The sequence below is a fragment of the Ursus americanus genome, chromosome 18, assembly GCF_024610735.1.
Source record: "Ursus americanus isolate L20-20 chromosome 18, mUrsAme1.1.p, whole genome shotgun sequence".
NCBI lineage: Eukaryota > Metazoa > Chordata > Mammalia > Carnivora > Ursidae > Ursus > Ursus americanus.
This window is the reverse complement of record NC_142144.1, coordinates 20115898-20128966: the sequence shown is the minus strand read 5'-3', so window position 1 is coordinate 20128966 and position 13069 is coordinate 20115898. Positions and strand designations below refer to the sequence as shown.

Below are 13069 nucleotides of genomic sequence, written 5' to 3'. Positions count from 1 at the left end.
AGGGCCATACTGTGATCTTCTCAGAGTCTGGGCCTTAAACTCTATGGGTTCAGGCGAAACAGTTTTGTCAAAGTCCCCAAAGGAGACTAAACTGAGAGCACCAATTCACGCAACAGTCAGACACACAAATATGAATTCATGAACTTACGAGGAAAAAGGTCTCTTCAAATGAACTAGAGATCCAGGTGTGTCCTGTCACCATCCCCGGTTTCCCTGCCTGATTACCTAAATAAATCCCTTCTCTTCAAGGATGGTAATGGGCCTGAAGGATGGTGTCTGCTGGTTGAAGACTCTGGCCTTATGACAATTGGAATCCCTTTTTTCAAGGACAATAATGTGCCTAAAGGCACGTTTCCAAAGTGCTTCAGTTTCCCGTTACCTGCTCTGCAGCTGCTTGGTCTGTGGACACCCGAGCCTTTTTCAAGAGCTGCCGAAGCTTGTCCAATTCCTCCTGGTAGGACTTGCGGATTTCGTCGATCTCCTCCTCAGCCTGACAGCGCTCTTGAGCGGACTTCTTTTTCCTTTCAGAGAGGTTCTTAGGAATAAGAGAACCATCATCAGCTCTAGCTGTTTTACAGAGGATAAACGCAGAAGATGGTGACAATGGTGGTAGTTTTTGACCTGGGTCCTTCTGGAAACAATTCGATGTTTAATTTTTCATCTATATTTAGCATTCTTGGCTACTGAGTGACAAAAATTGTGACAAGAAGAAGGAAAACAAGAAGGTCTTTATCTACCATTCTATTAAGACATGGGGAACATCTTTACAGTGGTAAGAGTACAGAGAAGTGGACACTTTCATACTTGCTAGTAGGAAAATAAATGGGTGTTCTCTTTGGATGGCAATTCAGCAGTCCCGTGAAAGGATTTTCAAAATACATCCAGAAATTCCACAAATTATGATTTATCTTAAGGAAGCAATAAATCATGTTCACAAAGACTGTGGTACAAGGATGGTCACTGTAGTGGTATCTCTCACAATGAAAAAGTGAAAACAGCCCCCCAAAATCAGAAGGAATTAGGTTTAAAAAAAACCCTGATAAAGTCATAGAAGAAACTGAAAATGGAGACCAAGATTTATCCCCTAAAAAGGTACTAGGCCACAGAAGCTTTACTAGAGAGTTTTACAGAAATCTCAGAAATAGTTTGTTCTTTTCATATTTAAACTGTTCCAGAACAGAGAGAAAGACCCACTTTGTTCAATGGGGCTAGTTTAGGCTGACCTTAAAATTTTAACACAGTAGGGCGCCTGGGTGGCTCAGCTGGTTAAGCGACTGCCTTCAGTTCAGGTCATGATCCTAGAGTCCCAGAATCAAGTCCCACATCAGGCTCCCTGCTCAGCAGGGAGTCTGCTTCTCCCTCTGACCCTGCCCCCTCTCATGCTCTTTCTCTCTCAAATAAATAAATAAATAAATAAAATCTTTTTAAAAAACTTACCACAACAAAAGATACTATAAATACTAAGTGATATTTGTAACATCTATGAGTGACAAAGGATTAATACCCTCAGTAATGCTTATAAATCAAACTAATATCACAATAGGAAAGAAGACAAAGGACATTAAAAAGTGATCCAGCAATTCTAATTCAAGCAATTCATTTTATGGAAATGCTCAAGTGAATTTGCAAAAAATAGTTATATAGCACGTGCTTGAAATTACGAAAAAACAGAAACATAAACACCCATCAGTAGGTAGTTCAATAAGTTATGGTATAACCTCACGACAGACTAGACTACTATGCTGTAGTTAAAAGGAATAACAAAGTTTTCTTTTCTTTCTTTTTTTTTTTAAGATTTTAGTTTTAAGCAATCTCTACACCCAACTTGGGGCTTGAACTCACAACCCCGAGATCAAGAGTCACACGCTCTACTGACTGAGCCAGCCAGGCATCCCAGAAAGTTCTCATTCTCATTAGTACAATGTCTATGATCTTAAAAAAAAAAAAAAAAAAAACATGAAACGTGATCCTATTACAGTTTAAAAATGATCAGCGTACATATAGGTATGCACAAATATGTGTGTACACGTTTTATACACACAGAAAACAAACTGCATGGATAATCATACATTATAGTTGTTATCTCTAATGCTTGAGATTAGACAGGAAAAAATTTTATTTTTTATTTCATACGTTTATGCATTATTTGTATTTGTTACAATGAGTACATACTACTGTCATTTTTTAAAGGAAAGTAAAAACATTTATTCAACAGCTAATCCTGGCCACTTAGGTCCAACAGAGAAACCTTGGGTGCAGAACTTACCTTTTCCAGAGATTCCTTCTCAGCTCGAAGATCAGCCAGCTCCTCCTCCAGGGACGTGACCTTGAGCTCCAGTTGTCTCCGGCTTTGCTTTTCACTTTTGAATTTGGACTGCACTTGCTCCGAGGTTTCCTGGAGCTCTGGGACAACAGCAGAGAGACTGGCTGCAGAACCAGAGCCGCAGAGGCACTTGGCAATCCAGCCGCTCCTCCGAGCTGCGCCCCGGGGCCTCCCGATTCGACCACGTGCGTGCCTTCCCCTCCTTCCCTTAAGCACCACCTCACTGACCAGCAAAAGGTGGAGCAGGTCAGGAACCAACTCCACCACCCACCCATGTTCCCGTCTGTATGTGTGTGTCCCCTTCTCCACACACAAAATGAAAAAGAAACATTCCAAGTCATCTGAAACCACCTTCGAAATGTATCACTGCCACGATCCCATTTCAGCCACCACCTAACACACTGAACAGATCTTAATTTAGCATTAGTCCAGGCCCTGTCTCACCATCTTGATGAGATACTTCCATCCTTCTTGGTAGCTGGGACATTCTACCAAGAGCTTCCTTTTAAAACACCAAAAAAAAAAAAAAAAAAAAAAAAAAAAAAAAAAAAAAAAGCTCAAATAAAGCTACTTAGAATATTTCTTAAAAATGTAACACGTCCAAATTAAGTTTGTATAGAAAACTTCTGAGACCCTTATGGCGCTTTTGGGGTAACTGTCACAGGGTACCACAAAAGCAGAAAAGACGACACCTGTACGACGTTCAAATCTAAGACTGTCCCTCAGGTGCACCCAGATGATGCTCTAAAAGGGAAGGGGTTTATCCTTAAGGTATCACCCTACTGACTGACATCAGGGTTTTTAGCTCTCTTTTCAGGCAAGTGAACTTTGCTTCCTCCCAATTCTGCTGCTGCCCAGCTACACCCTGCCCCTGGCCTCATCTGTCTTTCACACTTGTTTCTATCTACCAGGGTACATGAATCAACATGCTGGGCTTCACAGCTCTTCTATTCGAGTCCCTGTCTTCAGCAGCACCTTCATGCCAGGTACTGAACTAATGCTAACTTGGAGGAAAGGACTTTGCAAAGATGAGCAAAACACCATCCTTGTCCTCCAGAGGCTTGCATTCTAGAAGGGAATACAGACATATAAATAGTGCTGATTTGAGGCTAACTCTGACAATGGTCATAACAATGTACTCAGAGGTAAAGGATTCTAAAGGACATCAAATGTTCTGAAAGAGATTTTGGAGAACTGGAGGCAAATATTGGTGACAGTGGACACACCAAGTCCAGAGAAGAGCATGGATAAAAAGCAAGACCAGAACCCCAGGATGGGCTGAAGCTGCAGCAGGCTGGCTACTAAGTCCAGAGCCAAGATGAACTGAGCAACATAAGAGGAAGTAAGCCAAGCTGGAGGCACCTCGAGTGCCAGGCTGAAGGACTGGAATCCACCCTCTAGGAAGGATACAGGCGCTACAGGAAGCACTTCTTTCTTAAATGTCCACTGAGTCACGAGTTAGAAGAACACATTAAACTCTTCCAGGCCTATGAGCCAAACACAAGTACCAAAGACACTGAGGACAACACTCGCCAAGGTGGGAAAGTGGTCACTGATCAAACGCAGATGAACAGTCGGTTCTTTAGCTGCCCTTTATGTCAAGCGATGGTGCAGGTTTATACCGGTCTACTTTCCTTTCTGCCTCAGTCCTTCACAAACTTCATGAGCATCAAGGCAAATGGATTTGAAGAAAGGACAGAGTTTAATTCTTTTTTTTTTTTTTCATTTATTTGGGAGAGAGACAGAGAGTGTGTGAGAGAGAGCACTAGCGGTGGGGCGGGGGGAAGTGAGGGGCAGAGGGAAAAGCAGGCTCCCTGCTGAGCAGACAGCCCAATGCGGGGCTTGATCCCAGGACTCCAGGATCATGACCTGAGCTGAAGGCTGACGCTTAACTGACGGAGCCACCCAGGCGCTCCAGTCTTCTTTTTTAATTAAGTAAATTCTACCCCTCAGTGTGGGGCTTGAACTCACAACCCTGAGATCATGAGTCCCACGCTCTACTGATTGAGCCACCCAGGTGTCCTTCCGTTTAATTCCTTAGGTTTAAATGGTGAACGTCCCCGCCCCTCTGCCAAGGACGTACCTGAGAGCTCTGCCTGCAGTTTGGCGAGCTGGCCCCTAAGGAGGTCTGTCTCCTTCAAGCTTTCGGTCAGCTCCATCTGCAGCTCCGTTTCTTTCTTTTGGTGACCAGTCACTTTCAGCTGCAGACGAGAGACTTGAGCGGTGGCGGCTGCTAACTCTTCTGTCACCTTGGCCTGAATAGTAACAAAGTACGACGCCACTTCAAACATGGGTGTCTCTTGTCTCCAAGTGATGGCCCAACCTTACACACTCTGTGCTGACTGAACTGGTAGGAAGGAAGCTAAGGCATGCTCAACCTGCATGAAGCCAAAATCAAGCCTTCAAAACGTGCCCAGTCTCTGACCCAGGCATTCCCTTGCAGAAATCTGTCCTTAGGAAGCACTGTGCAAACTTACAAAACTTTTGCTACGAGATGTTCAATGCAGATTGTTTACAGTTGCAAAAGAATGAAAAAAAAATGCTGGAAAACGGACTTGCTTAAGCAAATGTTGATACATGCATCCCGTATGCAGCTATGGAGAACGGTGCTGTGACAGAGCCACAGTCCCCTGTTCAATGTTACCGATCTGATACAGGAGAAATGGTATTCCTGCCATTTGCTAACTTTTCTAGGATACACGTGTATTTTTCTTAATAAGAAAGGGATATTTTAAAATTGAACTGGATGCCTTCAACAGCAATCAACGTCTGAGTCTGTAGTTTTCCCCTAATGGTCCTGACTACCCATGGAAGTATGATGGAAAGCTCAGCCATCGGAGGGTGACTGCTCTGGGGGTTCCTGGAAGAACAGAGCTAAAAAAGACAGCAACACTTCAGTTTTTTGTCGTACTGCAAATGGTGCTCTGTCCTGGCCTCGCAGAAGCTATATGCTCTCAAGAAACATCTGATGAAACCACAGTGACTCCCTGGAGAACCCTCTAATGATACTCTGTGTGGTAAGGGTGACGATTAAGGGGATGGTGAATAAAACGGAATCGTAAACAAGTGACAAATACCATATTCTTGTCACCTGAACTGATGTGCTCCCATAAAAACAAAGAGAAATGAGATAACAAGAAAGGCAGCGAACAGTTGCTCCACTGGTGAACAGTCTTGACTGTCCAAATACTTGGACAGCCAAGTATTTATGGGGTTGGACCGTCTCTCCTACATTATTATGCTGCTGCTCCCATTACTCCTCCTATGCTATTCTACTTGACGTGCATTTACAGTTGTCTCCTTTCTTACTGTCACTTGTCCCTTCTTAGGCTATTCACTGTGCCCCTGCAGATTTAAACATTCCAAAGCCTTTATTGGTTTGCTAGCTTCCATTTAAAATCTAGTATTTTGGCTCTCCTAAACGTGAAAGAAATAAAGCAAATTAAAAGTGTATATAAAATAAAAAGAAACAGGCTATGAATGAGTATCTGAAAGTCCACTGACAAAGACTCTTTTTGACCAAACTTTAGTCAGGCTCCTCTGAGTCCCTGACCTTGGCCTCCTATCCCGTCTGTGGCCTGCCCAGCCTAGTTTCAGCAAGAACCCTGCTTTGTCCGTTCAGAGAGAACCCCCCCCCCCCATATCTGAACAAGTTCTTCATCCTTGACCTTTGGTATCCCAGTCCTTGGCCAGTCATTAGCAAGAATCCTACTAGGTCAGTTTAGCAAAAATCCCCCCACCTATGAGGTCTCCTCTGAATAATTTTCCAGCACTGACCCCTCACTCCCCTCCTTAGCTACAAATTCCCCATCTGCCCTTATTGTATTTGGAGTGCAGCCCAGTCTTTCTCTCATACTGCAATAGCCTTGAATAAAGTCCTCTTTACTGCTTCAGGAAGTGTCTGAACAATTTTTTCTTTTCTTTTTTTTTTTTTTTAAAGATTTTATTTATTTATTCATTCGACAGAGATAGAGACAGCCAGCGAGAGAGGGAACACAAGCAGGGGGAGTGGGAGAGGAAGAAGCAGGCTCATAGCGGAGGAGCCTGATGTGGGGCTCAATCCCACAACGCCGGGATCACGCCCTGAGCCGAAGGCAGACGCTTAACCGCTGTGCCACCCAGGCGCCCCTGAACAATTTTTTCTTTAACAGTATGCGACCTTTCGAGTGAGCTCTAAGATACTTATTTTTGCTGTTCAGTAGCCTTAGGTTTTTACCTGTTAAACACAGAGGACAATGGCAGCTAGAACTTCCAGATGCGAAGAGGGGTTTTCATCTGCCCCGAACAGAATAAAAGTTTTAGTCACTGTCCTGCCACACGTGCCTTAATGGGACCTGAGCTCACACAGCACCAGAGAGCGTTGTGTCCGTCTGCAGCTCTAGAGTTCACAAATCAGAGCGAGAGCCACTCACAAGGCCTCACAGCGGCTACGACCACTGAAAGGACTGAAGGTCCCTGGAGGGGAGGCAGTGGGATGGGTGTCCCTCGCTCACCAAAGGACAAGCAGAGTGAAAGGTCACTCAAAAGCTCTTTTTATCTCAGGGCCTTATTCGGAAAGACCTATTAGAAGCATGACAAGTAATACTCTCACCCAAACACACCTGTGTGCACAGAGAAAATAGCGAAGGGACGAGTAAACAGGAAAGGAAAGCAAAGGCAGGGAGAACCAAGAGTTCAGAAAAAAAATAAAAAGGAGCATTCAAGTCAGAAGCAGGAAAATGGTACCTAAGCAAAATGGCAATTTGACAAAAGGAAAAAGGACACAGCTGACTGGAAGTGAGGCTTCCTCTCTGGGCCGCAGTTTGCCCTCTATAAAACAGGAAGGTCAAACCAGGTGACCTCCAATAGCTCTTCCGTTAGTCCAGGGTTTTGTGTGGAAATACTAACCCCGCCACAGAGAAAAATGAATTCTGTTCACCAAATGTCCACTGAGTGCTCAGCCAAAACTTTCTGAGCTGCATTTGAAGGCAGAGAGCTGTCTCTAGGGATGAAAGGACCTCGATGATCTCCCTTTAGGAGGACAGCCTTCACAGGGACAACTGTCATGCAAGAAAGAAGTGGAGCAAAAGGAAAGCAGGAAGGGGCGAGCCTTGCAAAGTTTCACTGAAATCACAGCAGCCAAGCGAGGTGTGTGATCCCTGGTAGCCAGCTCATCAAGCATAGCGCTACTCAGCCCAGAAATGCTCTCAGACAGATGCGTGGGAAGCACGGCGCCTAGAACCTGGTGGGGATTTAACAGATCACAGCTGTTCTCACCGCTGTTGCTACTGCACGTTCTGCTATTACAGACACAGCATCTACAAGGTGCCAGGCACTGTGCCAACCATTTTTGTTTATCGATATGGGGGCCCTGGGTAGCTCAGTCGGTTGAGCGTCTGACTCCTAATTTTGACTCAGGTCATGGTCTCAGGGTCATGAGATCCAGCCCCGCTCTGGGCTCCATGCTCAGTGCAGAGTCTGCTTGAGATTCTCTCCCTCTCCATCTGCCCCTTCCCCTGCTCGCGCATGTGCTCTAAAATAAATAAATAAATCTTAAAAAAAAAAAGAATCATGTGGGTGGATTAATAAGCTAACTCATGGGGTTGGCAAACTCTGACCCACAGGCCAAACTGGCCTGCTGCCTGGTTTTGTAAATAAAATTTTATTGGACACACACACTCACCCCCACTGATGCTCAAAATGAGAATCACATGGTGAAGTTCCTAAAAACACAGGCGCCCAGGGGCGCCTGGGTGGCACAGCGGTTAAGCGTCTGCCTTCGGCTCAGGGCGTGATCCCGGCGTTATGGGATCGAGGCCCACATCAGGCTCTTCTGCTATGAGCCTGCTTCTTCCTCTCCCACTCCCCCTGCTTGTGTTCCCTCTCTCGCTGGCTGTCTCTATCTCTGTCGAATAAATAAATAAAAAAAAAAAATCTTTAAAAAACACAGGCGCCCAGCTGCCATGTCCAGAGACCGCGGCAAAAGAGAAAGAGCAGCAAGTCCTAGCTAGCTGTGCGTCAGAATCAAAAGGAGCTTTTGAAAAGTTCAGATTCAGCCCTCAGCTACATAATGCCGAATTAGAATCTCAAGGTGAAGTTTAAGAATATGTATTTTAATCAAGCACCTCAAGTGATCCTGCGGCAGCGACACTAGTGTGTGGAAACCACTGATCTAGAACAAGTTCTAGTAATCATGCTAGACCCGAATAACAGGTCTAACGGCTCAACCAAACAATATATTCGGGTGTCCCTGCCAGGCCTACGGGTTTAAAAAAAAAAAAAAAAAAAAAGGAAATTAGAGCAAGAAAATAAAAGTAGAGGAAGGAGAAATAGTAAAAAGTAAGGTTAACGGACAGTGAAGTGACTCCAGTACTGTTCAGTGATGCCAGCATCACAGGCTGCTGACCTTGATCCAGGCCGGAGGGGTCAGCTACAACCAACAAGGGATGGTGGAAAGTAGCAGTGAGAAAGGATTGGGGTCAAGCCGGGACGGGGCTGTGCAGGGCACGGCACTGCTCACTGGAGGGTAAGGGGTCAGAGCTATTTCTTCCCAGGACACTATGATTAAGAGAACACAGAGAATAATAATAGCATGAGACACAAGTGAGGAATCCTCGGCATTACTGGACTGTGAGAAGTAAGTAAACTCCATGGGTTATAAAGTGCATTCCACTCAATTCTTCAAGTGTTCAGGAAAAAAGCAAATACAAAATATAAACTATTTCTTAAACCTCTGAGATAACAGTAGATGGTTGGGTCAAGATCTCTAGCTGGGGAGCAGTAGCACAAACTAGAAGGACTCCACTCCAGATAAATGGTGTCACTGGAGCAGCGATGGGAGGAGTGAGCGTCAGCCCAGCCCGAGACCCACTAGAGTCTTCCTTAGAGCTACTCCAGGAACAGGTCGAAATGCCTCATTCTGAACGGACTGAAGCCAGACAGCAGTACTTTAAAATGCTCTGGCAGATACAGATGAAGGAATAAGCTAGACCATCTTAAATTTCACTGAAGTGTTTGTTACAAGGCATAATAGGAATTTTCTGTTGATTGGGTCAAGAGAATAAATTTTATTTGCTAATAAACAATGTAATCCTCACCTTAACCAAATTACTAAGATCAATGATAGTTTTTGAGTCAACGCATCGCAAAGCATACTTTAAAACAAGTCTGGGGACTCCTGGGTGGCTCAGTCGGTTAAGCATCTGCCTTCAGCTCAGGTCATGATATCAGTCAGGGTCCTGGGATCAAGTCCCGCATCCCCTGCTCATCGGGAAGCCTGCTTCTCCCTCTGCCTTCCACTCACCCCACTTGTACTCTAACGTGCTCTCTCTCTCTGGCAAATAAATAAATAAAATCTTTATAAAAGAAAATAAAACAGAAGTCTGGATGGTGGATATAGTAAAAATCTGTTAAAAGCTTTCTAGTTCTGTTCTGAATGATGGCAAAAGTTTTTGCTGAAAAGCAGATTGATAAATACGTACACAGGACCACTCCTTAGCTCTACACATCCTGGTGGGCTTTTCTCTCCCTAGTTACTTTACCTTCTCTTGTTCAGCATGCAATACTCTTGCCTGTGTGTTTTCTGTGGCTGTTTGAAGTGAGTTGTTCCTCTTCTCCATCATCAGGTTACTCTGCTCAACATACCTGTGAAACAGGGGAAAAGACATTTATCAAGCACCGAATGTATACCAGACACAACCAATGCACATTCAGTCCTATTGCACATTGCTCTGTACCTTCAAAAAAAGAAATCTGAAAGCATTTTGTTATCCTTAGATCTGCAGTAATCAATCTGGAGGTAGGTACCTGGGCCAGAAACGAATTGCTTTGCATAATGAAGAGAAAAGAAACTGGAAGCATGTGTGGTGAGGAGGAATGAAGGACGGAAAGGGGGAGGTGAGAAGAAAAGAAATCGCTTTTCCCCTCACCTACCCCCGCTAGCCCCCTCCCCCTGCCATGTGGGAGACAAGAGACACTAGAAAAGAGAAACAAGGAAGAATGATTTTCTAAGTGAAATGCTATTTGCCACAACATGTTCCCCTGACCACACCACAACCCCCCCCCCGGCCCGCCAAAATCTTCAGAAGGATCTAGAAAAATTACACAATGGGCTTTATATGGAAATTGGTGAAGTTCTGGTTGATGAAATAGCCCACACAGAAGAGAAAAGAGCTGATAGTATTTTCTAAGAGTGTTCTAAGTATTAACACCACTTTTACAGATGAGAAAAAAAAAAAAAAAGGGCCAGGAGGAATAAATACCCAAAGCCACACAACAAAAGATTCAAACACAGGTCTGCCTGACGTCACAGCCTACTGTGCTCTTTCTACCGGAATGCCTCTCGGAAAACAAACAATAATTCACATGACAGGCAGGAAACAGAAATAGTAGGAGTACACATAAAACTACCCTAAACAAACATGTTTATCTAACTTGGGCATTTACAAAGGAAACCTTGTCCATTCTAGCCAGTGCCCCGTACCTGTCATTACCTCTGATTTCGTTCAATTAGTTCACTGATCTTGTCATTCTGTTCTTCTATCCGACTGCTCTTTTCAAGGATATCTTGCTTCAATCTTTCATTTTCCTGAATTCAAAATATACAGTGTATAACTTAAGTTTTTAGAAGAAAAGTGCCAGATATAAGGGAATCAACTTGAACTGATAGGTGACACTGTTACAAATTTTGAGATAAAAAACTAGAACTTATGTCCACATAGATAGAATATTTAAAACATCAAATCATATCTGATGGATACAAATCACTAGGTTTGTAGGTTAAACATATAAATGGCCATAAAATAAAGCAAAATTCTAAAATATGGTCCAAAAGAAATGTTTCCTTGTGACTCTACAGTGATAAGTCGCTTAGACAAAATTAGGCCATAATGGATTTTCCAGAATTTCCCAACTCGGTGTAGCACCGATCACATGCTCTCTATCTGTGCAGCAGAGGTTTCAGAGGTAGCACATCCTGGGAGAGAAGGGGGCAAGACCTCCAGGCTGTGCTCCCTTCTCGATCCCTCTCACCTGAATAATACGCTGGATATTGCTCATAATCATGCTTGTCTCCATCGTAAGCACCATGCCGGGAGGCAGCAGGGAATTGCCAGCACTGTGCTTCTGTAACTCTTCAACCTACAAACATGGGGACAGAAGGGCCTTGAGAGACATTTTTAAATGGAGAAATATAATCTACCCAAGATCTGACCCCTTTTTGGAAGGACCTAATGAGTTTCTGAGATAATCTCTAACATAAGCCAGAGTTTTCTTCTGCCAACTGGATTCCAAACTAAAAACTAACCTTCTAGGGAAATAACTACTAACTACTAGGAATACAGGAAACCAAGAAAGAGTTTACCTATAGCCCTCATAGCTCCCTGCTTGTACCCCCTGTTGATTCCCCCACTTTCAACACAGCCCCAACCCTGACTCACTCACCTTCATCATGAGATGATCCATTTTATCAGCCACTTTGCTGACTGCCATTCGAATTTCAGTGTTATGCTGCCGGGCTTCAGTCATGAGAAATGAAGCCATGTCACCGGATCCTAAACAGACATAAGCCAAAAAGAACCTTAAGGAACTGGAGCAGAGGGTACTGTATGAGGAAAAGCCAATAGTTCTTTCAGCAGAGGAAAGAAAGAAATTAACATCCCAATATAGTAGGAAATACTGTAGGTGATTCACTGTCCAGAGAAGATGTAGAGGACACAGAGGCAAAAGGTCTCCAAAGCTAACAGTAAGTAAGCTCTGCTCCTGCAAAATGCATCGAGGGATACGGTCTGGTCCAGGGCACAAGGATGCCCACTTTGGTCTGCCAGAGCACCAACAGCTCAGATTGCTTCTACACTCGTCCGACTGCATGCCAGGCATTGTACCACGTACCAGGGATTCAGCAACGAATGAAACCCAGTTCCTGCCCTTGGCGAGCTCACAGTCTGGTGGGGAGACTCACATGTAAACAGATCATTACGACAGAGTGTTTTAAGTGCAAAAAATGGACCATGTACCAGGTACAAAAGGAGCACAAAGAGAAGCAAGATTAACTCTTTGGTGACACATAATCAGTTATGTCTGTGGGAACAGAGGAAGAAGGGATGGTAAGAATCAGGGAAGGTTTCACAGAGGTGATAGATTTGATGGTCTCCCAGACAGAGAAGTGGCAGGGTTTCCAGACAAAGGTAGCATCCATGAAACCCTTAGCAATCTGGCACCACAAATTATGTTGTAGGATATACTGGCTCCTTCCTACCACTGTCCTAATACCAAAGACAAGTTGCAGAATAAGAAGGTAGAATAGCATGCCAGCTATTTACATTTTATTTTGTTTTTATACAAAATTACATTTTGTTTTGTTTTTTATGTCAGTGTGCTTTTTATGCACACTTGTACATGCACGAAAGATATCTGAAAAGTTACCCAAGTAACTGTTAACAACAGTTTCCTATGGTGGGGGGTGTTAATGGTGGAGAAGAGTAACTTTTCATTTTATACTCTTTTGTGTTGACTTTTTTATAAAAGCATACGATTTCCATAATTTAAAAATGTTAACAAAGTAGCTTTCATTTGAGATACTGAACACCCGCAGTTACCATGCTTCTCCCAATTTCCCCCAACATTTCACTCTCTTATTGTTTTCTAGAAACTCTACAGAGCCACACTGACAGAGCAACGGAAAAGGGCTGGCGAGAGAAAATGCAAGAAACAAAACAGAAAGTGGCATGAGGGAGTTTTGGGGGAAGATGTAAATGTTCTAAAATTAGA

The 13069-nt window shown here is 43.8% G+C and overlaps 1 protein-coding gene across 3 annotated transcripts in view; it reads right to left on the bottom strand.

Moving 5' to 3' along the window:
• FKBP15 (FKBP prolyl isomerase family member 15) overlaps positions 1 to 13069 on the bottom strand; it is a 54868-nt gene that overhangs the window by 6983 nt on the left and 34816 nt on the right. For all 3 annotated transcript variants that reach the window (XM_045814845.2, XM_045814847.2, XM_045814849.2), the window contains 7 exons: positions 11744 to 11853; positions 11333 to 11440; positions 10795 to 10889; positions 9844 to 9946; positions 4407 to 4578; positions 2267 to 2403; positions 380 to 535 (listed from right to left, as the gene is read on the bottom strand). In XM_045814845.2, the coding sequence (XP_045670801.2) occupies positions 380 to 535; positions 2267 to 2403; positions 4407 to 4578; positions 9844 to 9946; positions 10795 to 10889; positions 11333 to 11440; positions 11744 to 11853 (881 nt within the window). The remainder of the gene's footprint in view (positions 1 to 379; positions 536 to 2266; positions 2404 to 4406; positions 4579 to 9843; positions 9947 to 10794; positions 10890 to 11332; positions 11441 to 11743; positions 11854 to 13069) is intronic.